This window comes from Hoplias malabaricus, chromosome 7 (assembly GCF_029633855.1).
Source record: "Hoplias malabaricus isolate fHopMal1 chromosome 7, fHopMal1.hap1, whole genome shotgun sequence".
NCBI classification, from domain to species: domain Eukaryota; kingdom Metazoa; phylum Chordata; class Actinopteri; order Characiformes; family Erythrinidae; genus Hoplias; species Hoplias malabaricus.
In genome coordinates this window covers 46,997,300-47,011,252 of record NC_089806.1, presented here as the reverse complement: position 1 = coordinate 47,011,252, position 13,953 = coordinate 46,997,300, and the positions used below count along the sequence as shown (strand labels likewise).

General features: G+C 49.8%; 2 protein-coding genes across 3 annotated transcripts in view; both read left to right on the top strand.

The window, feature by feature from the left end:
* lama2 (laminin, alpha 2) overlaps positions 1-2,309 on the top strand; it is a 95,145-nt gene extending 92,836 nt beyond the window's left edge. The window contains 2 exon segments of the mRNA XM_066677948.1: positions 386-608; positions 856-2,309. Coding sequence (XP_066534045.1) covers positions 386-608; positions 856-1,010 — 378 coding nt within the window. The 3' untranslated portion in view covers positions 1,011-2,309.
* A 3,230-nt stretch (positions 2,310-5,539) lies between these two features.
* On the top strand, positions 5,540-13,828 carry LOC136702036 (enoyl-[acyl-carrier-protein] reductase, mitochondrial). Of its 2 annotated transcripts, none has more exons than XM_066676855.1 (11): positions 5,540-5,589; positions 7,354-7,497; positions 7,713-7,810; positions 9,005-9,136; positions 9,263-9,406; positions 9,622-9,724; positions 11,819-11,921; positions 12,023-12,096; positions 12,481-12,541; positions 12,888-12,960; positions 13,229-13,828. In XM_066676855.1, exons 2-11 carry the CDS (start codon positions 7,355-7,357, stop codon positions 13,387-13,389), a joined length of 1,092 nt encoding a protein of 363 aa, XP_066532952.1. In that variant the 5' UTR covers positions 5,540-5,589; position 7,354; the 3' UTR covers positions 13,390-13,828. The 2 variants fall into 2 exon arrangements, with proteins under 2 accessions (XP_066532952.1, XP_066532951.1); XM_066676854.1 differs by having other exon boundaries at positions 5,551-5,589; positions 7,334-7,497.
* The last annotated feature ends 125 nt before the right edge of the window (positions 13,829-13,953 follow it).

Genomic DNA, 13,953 nt, shown 5'->3' with positions numbered 1-13,953 from the left:
AGGAGAAAGAAAGAAGGGAGAGAGATGGAGGGAAGAAAAATGAGAGGAGAGAGTGAACGAAGTAGAAAGAACGAGAAAGAAAGAGAAGAGGGAAAGAGAGTGAGAGGAGGGGAGAGAGTGGGAGAAAGAAAGATGAGAAGACGGGGGGGGGGGGAGAAGGGAGAAAAAGAAAATGGGATGGAATGAGGGAAAGAAGAAGAAAAGAATGAGAGAGAATTGGAGAAAGATAAAAAGGTGAAGCCGGAAAGAAAAAGAAAGAGATGGGGAAAGAGAAGGAGGGAGGAGTAAAAAAGAAAAGAATGAGAAATGGAGGACAGAGATGGAGAGAAGAAAAAATGTTCTAAAAAAAGTACAATATGAAAAACGTGTGTGTGTGTGTGTTTAGCTCATGTTCCACGCTGATAACGGAGTGGGGCGGGTCACTGCTGTGTACGAGCCTGCGGAAGGGGCGGAGCTTTGTGATGGACAGTGGCACTCTGTCTCCGCCCACAAGCTGAAGCACCGCCTGGAGCTGACCGTAGATGGACACAAGTCCGAAGCGGCGAGTTCGGACCCTCGCTCGGCCTCGGCCGACACCAACGACCCCATCTACGTGGGCGGGTACCCAGGTACGCCAATCAAAGCGTCACCACGGCAACGACATTCAAAGTCTTAACAAATAACACTACCATTAAAGGTGCAGTCAGTCATTGTTCCCAAAGAGCGGGAGTCATTATTACGGTTAATGAAGAATGAACCAGTTTATGCTCCATGGAGTGGGTCTCCACGTGGAGGCAGCTATTGTTTAAAACTAAATAGGTTTAATACAGAAGCTCTGACTAAGCCTGCCCACTGTTTTGTGTGTGTGTGTTCCAGAGGGTCTGAAGCAGTTCGGTTTGACCACCAGCTCTGCGTTTAAAGGCTGTATGAAGAACCTGAAGATCACTAAAGCAGGGAAGGTTCTGGAGGTGCAGTTCAACAAGGCTGTGGAGATTAAAGGAGTCCAGCCTTTAACATGCCCCGGAGCTTAGAAAAAAACAACACACACCCACACACATACATACGCACACACACAGACTCACACACATACATACGCACTTACACACACACAGACTCATACACACACCCCTATGCACCCACACAGATTTAAATGTGAATTTGTCCAGAGTCAAACCTGAATTATTGCAGAGTTGATTCAAAGTCACTCCTGAGTAAATCTTAAGTCAATTCATTATTAATCTACAGTCAGGCGTCCTGAATCACTCCACTGTCCAATATGATTCAATTCAGAAGACATCCCAGATCATTCCAGAGTCAGCCCTGAATCAACACAGAGTCAGTCCTGAATCAACAGAGTCAGTCCTGAATCAACACACTGTCAGTCCAGAATCAACACAGAGTCAGTCCTGAATCAGCAGTGTCAGCCCTGAATCAACACAGAGTCAGTCCAGAATCAACACAGTGTCAGCCCTGAATCAACAGTCAGTCCTGAATCAACACAGTGTCAGTCCTGAATCAACACAGTGTCAGTCCTGATTCAACACACTGTCAGCCCTGAATCAACACAGAGTCAGCCCTGAATCAACACAGAGTCAGTCCTGAATCAACACATTGTCAGTGCTGAATCAACACAGAGTCAGCCCTGAATCAACACAGAGTCAGTCCTGAATCAACACAGTGTCAGCCCTGAATCAACAGTCAGTCCTGAATCAACACACTGTCAATCCAGAATCAACACACTGTCAGTTCTGAATCAACACAGAGTCAGTCCTGAATCAGCACAGTGTCAGCCCTGATTCAACAGTCAGTCCAGAATCAACACACTGTCAGCCCTGAATCAACACAGAGTCAGCCCTGAATCAACACAGAGTCAGCCCTGAATCAACACAGAGTCAGTCCAGAATCAACACAGAGTCAGTCCTGAATCAACACAGAGTCAGTCCTGAATCAACACAGAGTCAGTCCTGAATCAACACACTGTCAGTCCTGAATCAACACAGAGTCAGTTCTGAATCAACAGTGTCAGCCCTGAATCAACACAGAGTCAGTCCTGAATCAACACAGAGTCAGTCCTGAATCAACACAGAGTCAGTCCTGAATCAACACAGAGTCAGTCCTGAATCAACACACGGTCAGTCCAGATTCAACACAGAGTCAGTTCTGAATCAACACAGAATCAGCCCTGAATCAACACACTGAACTATGGACTTTAATGTTCTGACTGAGAGCTCGGTTCCTTGCAGGTCACCGCTGTGTGTATGACTTCCTGAGGTGTGTGTGTGATGATGGTGTTTAGTCTGTACCCAGCAGTGTTTTAAATAAACTTCCTCCACAGCACAATACTCACTTCTCTCTCTTTCCTGAATGCTTTCTGATCTGAGATCAGTTTTACAGCAGACCTCTGAAGTCCTGTTCTGTTTCTGTGGTCGGCCTCATGCCCATATAAGGAAATCCGGGTCTAATCAAGGGAAAAGTTTAAAAATGTTTTCAGAAATCACTTCTGTTGCAGCCTGTGATCAACAAAACCCTTTGAAACCTGATTTATTGGGTGTTAAATGTGTAACGTGGGTTGTGCTGCGTTCTGTTTCACTGAGAGGATTAATCAGATGTCTGGGAGCATATTCACATTAAAGAACCCAAAAAACACTTTATTTTCAGGGGATTTTCCTACTGCACCGTACTCAGTGATATATCCCTCCCCTTCTGCTCTGTGAGCCACACCCCCACTGTTACTCCGGTAACTGGTGACCAGCCAATGGAGCAGAGGGTCCTTTCAGTTGCTTTGCATTTGGTGATGAAACATAAAGTTGTTTTTAAGAGTCAAATAAAGTAAAAGTATTTTCATGTCTCAGTAATGGCATGTCAATAGTGGCACGGTGGAGCAGCAGGTAGTGACTCTGTCACACGGCTTATTCAGTTCAGGGCCGAGGTGGGTCCAGAGCCTACCCAGAATTACTGGGTGCAAGGCAGGAACACACCCTGGAGGGAGCGCCAGTCCTTCACAGGGCAACACACACACTCACATATTCACCCACACACTCACACCTACGGACACTTTTGAGTCACCAATCCACCTACCAACGTGTGTTTTTGTACTGTGAGAGGAAACCGGAGCACCCGGAGGAAACCCACGCAGACACAGGGAGAACACACCACACTCCTCACAGACAATCACCCGGAGGAAACCCATGAAGACACAGAGAGAACACACCACACTCCTCAGAGACAGTCACCCGGAGGAAACCCACGCAGACACAGAGAGAACACACCACAGTCCTCACAGACAGTCACCCGGAGGAAACCCACGCAGACACAGGGAGAACACACCACACTCCTCACAGACAGTCACCCGGAGGAAACCCACGCAGACACAGAGAGAACACACCACACTCCTCACAGACAGTCACCCGGAGGAAACCCACGCGGACACAGGGAGAACACACCACACTTCTCACAGACAGTCACCCGTAGGAAACCCACGCAGACACAGAGAGAACACACCACACTCCTCACAGACAGTCACCCGGAGGAAACCCACGCAGACACAGAGAGAACACACCACACTCCTCACAGACAGTCACCCGTAGGAAACCCACGCAGACACAGAGAGAACACACCACACTCCTCACAGACAGTCACCCGGAGGAAACCCACGCAGACACAGGGAGAACACACCACACTCCTCACAGACAGTCACTCGGAGGAAACCCACGCAGACACAGAGAGAACACACCACACTCCTCACAGACAGTCACCCGGAGGAAACCCACACAGACACAGGGTGAACACACCACACTCCTCACAGACAGTCACCCGGAGGAAACCCACACAGACACAGGGAGAACACACCACACTCCACACAGACAGTCACCCGGAGGAAACCCACGCAGACACAGAGAGAACACACCACACTCCTCACAGACAGTCACCCGGAGGAAACCCACACAGACACAGGGAGAACACACCACACTCCTCACAGACAGTCACCCGGAGGAAACCCACGCAGACACAGAGAGAACACACCACACTCCTCACAGACAGTCACCCGGAGGAAACCCACACAGACACAGGGAGAACACACCACACTCCTCACAGACAGTCACCCGGAGGAAACCCACGCAGACACAGAGAGAACACACCACACTCCTCACAGACAGTCACCCGGAGGAAACCCACGCAGACACAGGGAGAACACACCACACTCCTCACAGACAGTCACTCGGAGGAAACCCACGCAGACACAGAGAGAACACACCACACTCCTCACAGACAGTCACCCGGAGGAAACCCACACAGACACAGGGTGAACACGCCACACTCCTCACAGACAGTCACCCGGAGGAAACCCACACAGACACAGGGAGAACACACCACACTCCACACAGACAGTCACCCGGAGGAAACCCACGCAGACACAGAGAGAACACACCACACTCCTCACAGACAGTCACCCGGAGGAAACCCACACAGACACAGGGAGAACACACCACACTCCTCACAGACAGTCACCCGGAGGAAACCCACACAGACACAGGGTGAACACACCACACTCCTCACAGACAGTCACCCGGAGGAAACCCACACAGACACAGGGTGAACACACCACACTCCTCACAGACAGTCACCCGGAGGAAACCCACGCAGACACAGAGAGAACACACCACACTCCTCACAGACAGTCACCCGGAGGAAACCCACACAGACACAGGGAGAACACACCACACTCCTCACAGACAGTCACCCGGAGGAAACCCACACAGACACAGGGTGAACACACCACACTCCTCACAGACAGTCACCCGGAGGAAACCCACGCAGACACAGGGAGAACACACCACACTCCTCACAGACAATCACCCGGAGGAAACCCATGAAGACACAGAGAGAACACACCACACTCCTCAGAGACAGTCACCCGGAGGAAACCCACGCAGACACAGAGAGAACACACCACAGTCCTCACAGACAGTCACCCGGAGGAAACCCACGCAGACACAGGGAGAACACACCACACTCCTCACAGACAGTCACCCGGAGGAAACCCACGCAGACACAGAGAGAACACACCACACTCCTCACAGACAGTCACCCGGAGGAAACCCACGCGGACACAGGGAGAACACACCACACTCCTCACAGACAGTCACCCGAAGCAGGACTCAAACCAACAACCTTCAGGCCCCTGGAGCTGTGACTGAGACACTACCTGCTGCGCCACTGTGCCGCCTGCAATAAAACCAATCCCAATAAAAATAACTACACTAATAATAATAACATGTTCAGTAAGTTGTGTGCAGTACGCCTCATAAATAACTGAAGAGGTCTCAATATGAGAGCGCTGTCTTTTCTCATCATTTTTGTAATTTTTTTTTTTTGCATAATTTGAGAATTCCGGTTCGCCTCTGTGCACCACGCCCTGCGCAGACCCCCGTCACACAGTGTGTGTGAATTATGAATGGGAAAACACACTGTTTCTTCATCGTCCAGAGTCTTGTGAGTGTGAAATTGTGAAACAGACAGATTTAGGGAAGTGTGTGTCCTCATCCTTTCTCTTTCATACGGCGAGCTCCTGCTGAAGAGGAAGCAGCGTCTGAAGAGGGACACGTGAAGGTGAGTGCAGCGTTGTTACGGAGGGGTAGAGGCACAAATAGGTCTTTTTACAGCGACTGTGTGTCGTATTAAAGTCACAATAGTCACTGAATTCAACAGAAAAAAAGAACCTAAGACTGAAGCCGTGTGGAGAGTGAAGAGTTCTGAGCTCCATCAGGAAAAAGCTGCAGAAGATTGTGATGGGTTTGTTCTGTTCTTGGGGACGATACCGTGTCCTAAAGAGTGAAGAGGGTTTGGATTCTGAATCACAGTTAAACACTACACACAAACACTTTAAAGGTATTTGTACGTAGATTGACCAGAGGAGGGTAGGTCCCCTGTGTGAGCCCTGGTTTCTCCCAAGGTTCCTTCCTCAGCTCTGAGGGAGTCTCTCAGTCGCCCTGTCGCCCCTGGCCTCGCTCTCCTGGGGGGTTTTACACTCTTTACATATTTACATTTCATGTCTTTACCGGAATTCTGTGAAAACGCTTTGTGACATCATCAGTTGTAAAAAGCGCTGTACAAATGAATTTGATTTGATTTATAGCTTTAAAACGATGAAAAAAGAAGTAAAAGCAGTGAGAACTGTCTGAACTGAAGTGTGCACCGCTCTGTTCTTCTTTTTCGAACCAATCACAAAGCAGCCCAATGCCAAGAGTCAGCCGGAGGGGTGTAGAACCCAGAGGAACAGATTTCTCTGGAGAGGGAGCTCCATCCCAAACTTTACAGAGGAATTAGGACCTCCTTCAAAATCAGCATGTGATCTCACTAGTGTTTGAAGTTGCTGAATGCAGTCAGATCCTCACAGCAATGTTCCGATGGCTGCTTTTGCTTATGAGTTCTTATTTTTATTGTTTATTCAGTCTAAAAATATATTTTTTCCTGCTAAATTTGATATTTTTTGTTCTATAGAAGCTCAAAATAAACACTTTCAGATTCATTAATGTAAAATTCATTCATGGTCTGCAACCCTTATCTAGTTCACAGTGGAGGTGGGTCCGGAGCCTACGCGAAATCACTGGGCACAAGGTGGGAACACACCCTGGAGGGGGCGCCAGTCCTTCACAGGGCGACACACACACTCACACATTCACTCACACACTCACACCTACGGACACTTTTTGAGTCGCCAATCCACCTACCAACGTCTGATTTTGGACTGTGGGAGGAAACCGGAGCACCCAGAGGAAACCTACGCAGACACAGAGAGAACACACCACACTCCTCACAGACAGTCACCCGGAGGAAACCCACACAGACACAGGGAGAACACACCACACTCCTCACAGACAGTCACCCGGAGGAAACCCACACAGACACAGGGAGAACACACCACACTCCTCACAGACAGTCACCCGGAGGAAACCTACGCAGACACAGAGAGAACACACCACACTCCTCACAGACAGTCACCCGGAGGAAACCCACGCAGACACAGGGAGAACACACCACACTCCTCACAGACATTCACCCGGAGGAAACCCACGCAGACACAGGGAGAACACACCACACTCCTCACAGACATTCACCCGGAGGAAACCCACACAGACACAGGGAGAACACACCACACTCCTCACAGACAGTCACCCGGAGGAAACCCACACAGACACAGGGAGAACACACCACACTCCTCACAGACAGTCACCCGGAGCAGGAATCGAACCCACAACCTCTAGGACCCTGGAGCTGTGACAGAGACACTACCTGCTGCACCACTGTGCCACCATTAATGTATAAGTGCATTATTATTATTATTATTATACAGAATACCCCGTCTGAATACAGAATGACGAGACGTCTGATGGGGGTCGGGCGAAGGTTCCTGGAGCTGAAAGTATTTGGACGGTGGGGGTCCAGATCTCAGAGGAGCGTCCATCACTGTTCAGCGCTGGTCTACAGAGAGCACACACACAACATCAGCAATGTGAGGTGAGAGCAGGGACACGAGGACTGTGTCCACTCTCTGTCCACTCTGTGAGACACTCCTCCCTCGTTGGTCCACCTTGTAGATGTAGAGTCAGAGACAGTAGCTCATCTGTCGCTGCACAGTGTGTGTCGCTCGTCCTCTAGTCCTTCATCAGTGACACAGGACGCTATAAATTGTGACCTCACAAACCCTTCCCTCGGTTTCTTCTTTGGTTCAGAATGGAGCAGCTACCTTTACCTGTGCTGAGGGACAACGGTGTGAGGGTGAAGATGCTGGCAGCTCCAGTGAATCCCGCAGATATCAACATGATACAGGGTAAAGAAACCAGCACCAACCCCTCTACTGACACTCACTGGCCACTTTATCAGAAACACCCCCCCTCTACTGACACTCACTGGCCACTTTATCAGAAACACCCCCCTCTACTGACACTCACTGGCCACTTTATCAGAAACACCCCCCTCTACTGACACTCACTGGCCACTTTATCAGAAACACCCCCCCCTCTACTGACACTCACTGGCCACTTTATCAGAAACACCCCCCTCTACTGACACTCACTGGCCACTTTATCAGAAACACCCCCCCTCTACTGACACTCACTGGCCACTTTATCAGAAACACCCCCCCCTCTACTGACACTCACTGGCCACTTTATCAGAAACACCCCCCCTCTACTGACACTCACTGGCCACTTTATCAGAAACACCCCCCCTCTACTGACACTCACTGGCCACTTTATCAGAAACACCCCCCTCTACTGACACTCACTGGCCACTTTATCAGAAACACCCCCCCTCTACTGACACTCACTGGCCACTTTATCAGAAACACCCCCCCCCCTACTGACACACACTGGCCACTTTATCAGAAACACCCCCCCCTCTACTGACACTCACTGGCCACTTTATCAGAAACACCCCCCCCCCCCCTCTACTGACACTCACTGGCCACTTTATCAGAAACACCCCCCCTCTACTGACACTCACTGGCCACTTTATCAGAAACACCCCCCCCCTCTACTGACACTCACTGGCCACTTTATCAGAAACACCCCCCCTCTACTGACACTCACTGGCCACTTTATCAGAAACACCCCCCTCTACTGACACTCACTGGCCACTTTATCAGAAACACCCCCCCTCTACTGACACTCACTGGTCACTTTATCAGAAACACCCCCCCTCTACTGACACTCACTGGCCACTTTATCAGAAACACCCCCCCTCTACTGACACTCACTGGCCACTTTATCAGAAACACCCCCCCTCTACTGACACTCACTGGCCACTTTATCAGAAACACCCCCCCTCTACTGACACTCACTGGCCACTTTATCAGAAACACCCCCCCTCTACTGACACTCACTGGCCACTTTATCAGAAACACCCCCCTCTACTGACACTCACTGGCCACTTTATCAGAAACACCCCCCCCTCTACTGACACTCACTGGCCACTTTATCAGAAACACCTGCTCACTGTGTCTCTGTGTTGTGTGATTGGACAGGGACGTACGCAATCCTGTGTGCTCTGCCAGCGGTGGGCGGGAACGAGGGCGTGGGGGAGGTGCTGGAGGTGGGTGATGGTGTTGAGACGGTGAGACCGGGGGACTGGGTGGTCCCTGTGGACGCAGGATTTGGTGAGAACTGGGGTCTTTCCAAAATGCAATTTCCAGTACAATGTTTGTGTGTGTTTATTGGGGACATTTTTGTGTCTTTAAATAGCAGAGTGTAAATAAACAATGCTGTGTGTGTGTGTGTGTTAGGAACATGGAGAACTGAAGCTGTGTGTGAGGAGGACGATCTGATCACTGTCCCAAAGGACATTTCTCTTCTGGGAGCTGCTACAATCGCAGTTAATCCCTGCACTGCATATAGGATGCTGCAGGACTTCCACACTCTCACACCAGGTGGGGGCGCTATTACTCATGTCTGTATGAGAGAGCAGTCAGGTGTTTTCTGCACTGACTCTGACTCACGTTTTGAAACAGCCATTACACTGACTCCTAGTGGTTAGAGGGGTCAGAGATCCTGTTCTAAATTAGTTTTAAACCCAGACGCCCCCTTGTGGCGAACCTATGGAGCATGAACTGGTTTTTTTTTGTTTGTTTTATTCTGTTTTAAGGCTCGACAGTGATCCAGAATGGAGCGAACAGTGCTGTGGGTCAGTCAGTGATCCAGATCGCCAGAGCAATGGGAATCAGAACCATCAACATCATCAGAGACAGGTACACTATCCTCCAATCACAGCGCTCCACATCATCAGAGACAGGTACACTATTCTCCAATCACAGAGCTCCACATCATCAGAGACAGGTACACTATCCTCCAATCACAGAGCTCCACATCATCAGAGACAGGTACACTATCCTCCAATCACAGAGCTCCACATCATCAGAGACAGGTACACTATCCTCCAATCACAGCGCTCCACATCATCAGAGACAGGTACACTATCCTCCAATCACAGCGCTCCACATCATTAGAGACAGGTACACTATCCTCCAATCACAGCGCTCCACATCATCAGAGACAGGTATACTATCCTCCAATCACAGCGCTCCACATCATCAGAGACAGGTACACTATCCTCCAATCACAGCGCTCCACATCATCAGAGACAGGTACACTATCCTCCAATCACAGCGCTCCACATCATCAGAGACAGGTACACTATCCTCCAATCACAGCGCTCCACATCATCAGAGACAGGTACACTATCCTCCAATCACAGCGCTCCACATCATCAGAGACAGGTACACTATCCTCCAATCACAGAGCTCCACATCATCAGAGACAGGTACACTATCCTCCAATCACAGAGCTCCACATCATCAGAGACAGGTACACTATCCTCCAATCACAGAGCTCCACATCATCAGAGACAGGTATACTATCCTCCAATCACAGCGCTCCACATCATCAGAGACAGGTACACTATCCTCCAATCACAGAGCTCCACATCATCAGAGACAGGTACACTATCCTCCAATCACAGAGCTCCACATCATCAGAGACAGGTACACTATCCTCCAATCATAGCGCTCCACATCATCAGAGACAGGTACACTATCCTCCAATCACAGCGCTCCACATCATCAGAGACAGGTACACTATCCTCCAATCACAGCGCTCCACATCATCAGAGACAGGTAAACTATCCTCCAATCACAGCGCTCCACATCATCAGAGACAGGTACCCTATCCTCCAATCACAGCGCTCCACATCATCAGAGACAGGTACACTATCCTCCAATCACAGAGCTCCACATCATCAGAGACAGGTACACTATCCTCCAATCACAGCGCTCCACATCATCAGAGACAGGTACACTATCCTCCAATCACAGCGCTCCACATCATCAGAGACAGGTAAACTATCCTCCAATCACAGCGCTCCACATCATCAGAGACAGGTACACTATCCTCCAATCACAGCGCTCCACATCATCAGAGACAGGTACACTATCCTCCAATCACAGAGCTCCACATCATCAGAGACAGGTACACTATCCTCCAATCACAGCGCTCCACATCATCAGAGACAGGTAAACTATCCTCCAATCACAGCGCTCCACATCATCAGAGACAGGTACACTATCCTCCAATCACAGCGCTCCACATCATCAGAGACAGGTACACTACCCTCCAATCACAGCGCTCCACATCATCAGAGACAGGTACACTATCCTCCAATCACAGCGCTCCACATCATCAGAGACAGGTACACTATCCTCCAATCACAGTGCTCCACATCATCAGAGACAGGTACACTATCCTCCAATCACAGCGCTCCACATCATCAGAGACAGGTACACTACCCTCCATTCACAGCGCTCCACATCATCAGAGACAGGTACACTACCCTCCAATCACAGCGCTCCACATCATCAGAGACAGGTACACTATCCTCCAATCACAGAGCTCCACATCATCAGAGACAGGTACACTATCCTCCAATCACAGCGCGCCACATCATCAGAGACAGGTACACTATCCTCCAATCACAGAGCTCCACATCATCAGAGACAGGTACACTATCCTCCAATCACAGCGCTCCACATCATCAGAGACAGGTACACTATCCTCCAATCACAGAGCTCCACATCATCAGAGACAGGTACACTATCCTCCAATCACAGCGCTCCACATCATCAGAGACAGGTACACTATCCTCCAATCACAGCGCGCCACATCATCAGAGACAGGTACACTATCCTCCAATCACAGCGCGCCACATCATCAGAGACAGGTACACTATCCTCCAATCACAGCGCGCCACATCATCAGAGACAGGTCCTGAATGAGCGTGTGATTCTCAGGCCGAACTGTGGAGAGCTGGTGAAGGAGCTGCGGGATTTAGGAGCTGATTACGTCATCACAGAAGACGAAGTGATGTCATCAGGCCTTCAAAGCATCTTCCAGGTGATTGATGATGTCATACATACATTTCTAGACCGAAATCGTAGTTTTATAAGTTTCACATCACTGAAGATCGTCACGTCTGTGTGTGTTGCTCGTTTCAGGAGGTCCCCAAGCCCAAGCTGGGGCTGAACTGTGTGGGAGGAGTCAGCGGGGGTCTCCTTCTGTCCAATTTAGAGTAAGCTTCAACTCTTTGGGTCTTTAAAAATGGAAATGGTCAAGTTGTGAGCTCTGGACTTGGTCAGTGACCCCTCAACTCAGGCTCCAGTCAACACTCAGTGAACTACTACTGCAGTAAATGAATGGTGGAGTTCTCCCAGTGGTCCCAGAGAGGCCGGTCTCGTGGGATTGGTCTCCCAGTGTTACCAGAGAGCCCAGCCAGCCGAGGCATTGGTCTCCCAGTGGCCAGTATTTCAATGATCAGTGCTTTAATACAATCTTACTATTGCTGTTTATTAACTCACTGTACAACTACAGCAACATCAATCTAGGACCTTCTGGAGGTGCTAGATACATGATCCTATGTCCAGTTTAATGGTTCCTCCTCCTCTCTGCTTGTCAGTTACGGAGGAACGCTGGTGACGTACGGAGGCATGGCCAAGAAACCTCTGCAGATTCCAGCTGTGAGTTTGGGTTTATTTACAGTTCATGTCCTGCCCATATTATACACCCATCAGCCACAAGATTAAAACCACTGTGTGGTGAAGAGAGCGACAGTGACGGTCTGCTTACAGTGGCCCTTGTCCAGTGGCGGGCAGTGAGTGAACTGCGCTAGGACCCGAGGGCCTCACTGTGAGGTCGTGTGAGGTGTTCCCCGTGTGCAGTGGCCAGTTCCAAACAGAAGAGGGCACTGTAACGAGATCATCAGTGTTACTCACCTCACCAGGCAGTGGTTTTAATCTTCTGGCTGACTGTTGTCCATTCGTATATAACATAGAGCTAACGTGTGTGATGTCACTGGCCGTCCAGAAATCTCTCATCTTCAGGAACGTCTCGCTGCGGGGCTTCTGGATGACGCAGTGGAAGAGGGACCACAGGCGAGGTATGTTCTTATCAAATACACAAAAGATACTGATTGGAGGAGGAGGAGTCTACCTTCATTTGAATGAGGTTTTAAACCCTTTGAAGTCCGTTGTAGTGCTGTGACACCGCAGGCTTCCTGCCCTTGTTTCAGCGACCAATCATCAGGCTCGGTCCCAGAGAGGCCTGCGTGGCTAAACTGCACCTTCTAAGGGTTAAAACCTCAGTAGGTTGTGTGTGTCTTCCACCTGCAGAGCTGTAATCATGTTTCATGCGTTTCCTCCGCTCAGATAAAGCTGCCCTGAGGTCGATGCTGGACTCGCTGTGTGACCTCGTCCGGTCGGGTCGCCTCTCTCCTCCAAACTGCCTCCAGACTCCGTTCCCTCAGTACACACTCGCCTTAGAGGCTGCGCCACAGCCACACCAGCGCAAGCATGTGCTCGTCATGTAGCACCGGAGAAGACCTGTCTCCCCATAGCCTCAGGACTCCAGATGTGCCCCCTCCCCCCCTTGTTTCTGAGTGTCCTCTCGCCCCTCGGAGCTGAGTTACAGGGCGCAGTGGTTAAATCTCCCCCTACGACACGGGGTGACTCTTCAAGACCCTGATACATCATCAGAACACAAATAAAACAGAGCAGCGCTTCATTCCCAGGCGACTAGCGCCGCTCTGTAGCAGCTCTGCACCAGTCTGCAGTGATATCAGAGGAGCTGCTGGACTTTAGTTACATTTAGAGCCTCATTCTCCTTCAGAAGAGTTCCACAGTCAGAGATTCCTCCTTAAATTCAGTTCCAACTTAAATGATGCAGTGTAATAGCTTCACCATTTAAGGTGGAACTGGAGATACATTTAAGGTGGACCTAGAGATCCATTTAAGGTGGAACTGGAGATTCATTTAAGGTGGAACTGGAGATACATATAAAGTGGAACTGGAGATCCATTTAAGGTGGAACTGGAGATCTAGAAACACTGGTATCAAGGATAATGAATGAGTCTGGAAGCAATGTTATGAGAAAA

Bases quoted from the DNA above. Each gene is read 5' to 3' on its own strand.
- LOC136702036 (XM_066676855.1), top strand. From the start codon at position 7,355: ATGACGAGACGTCTGATGGGGGTCGGGCGAAGGTTCCTGGAGCTGAAA. The intron at 9,137-9,262 runs GTGAGAACTGGG...TGTGTGTGTTAG, and splicing joins CCCTGTGGACGCAGGATTTG to GAACATGGAGAACTGAAGCT. The intron at 12,961-13,228 runs GTATGTTCTTAT...TCCTCCGCTCAG, and splicing joins GAAGAGGGACCACAGGCGAG to ATAAAGCTGCCCTGAGGTCG.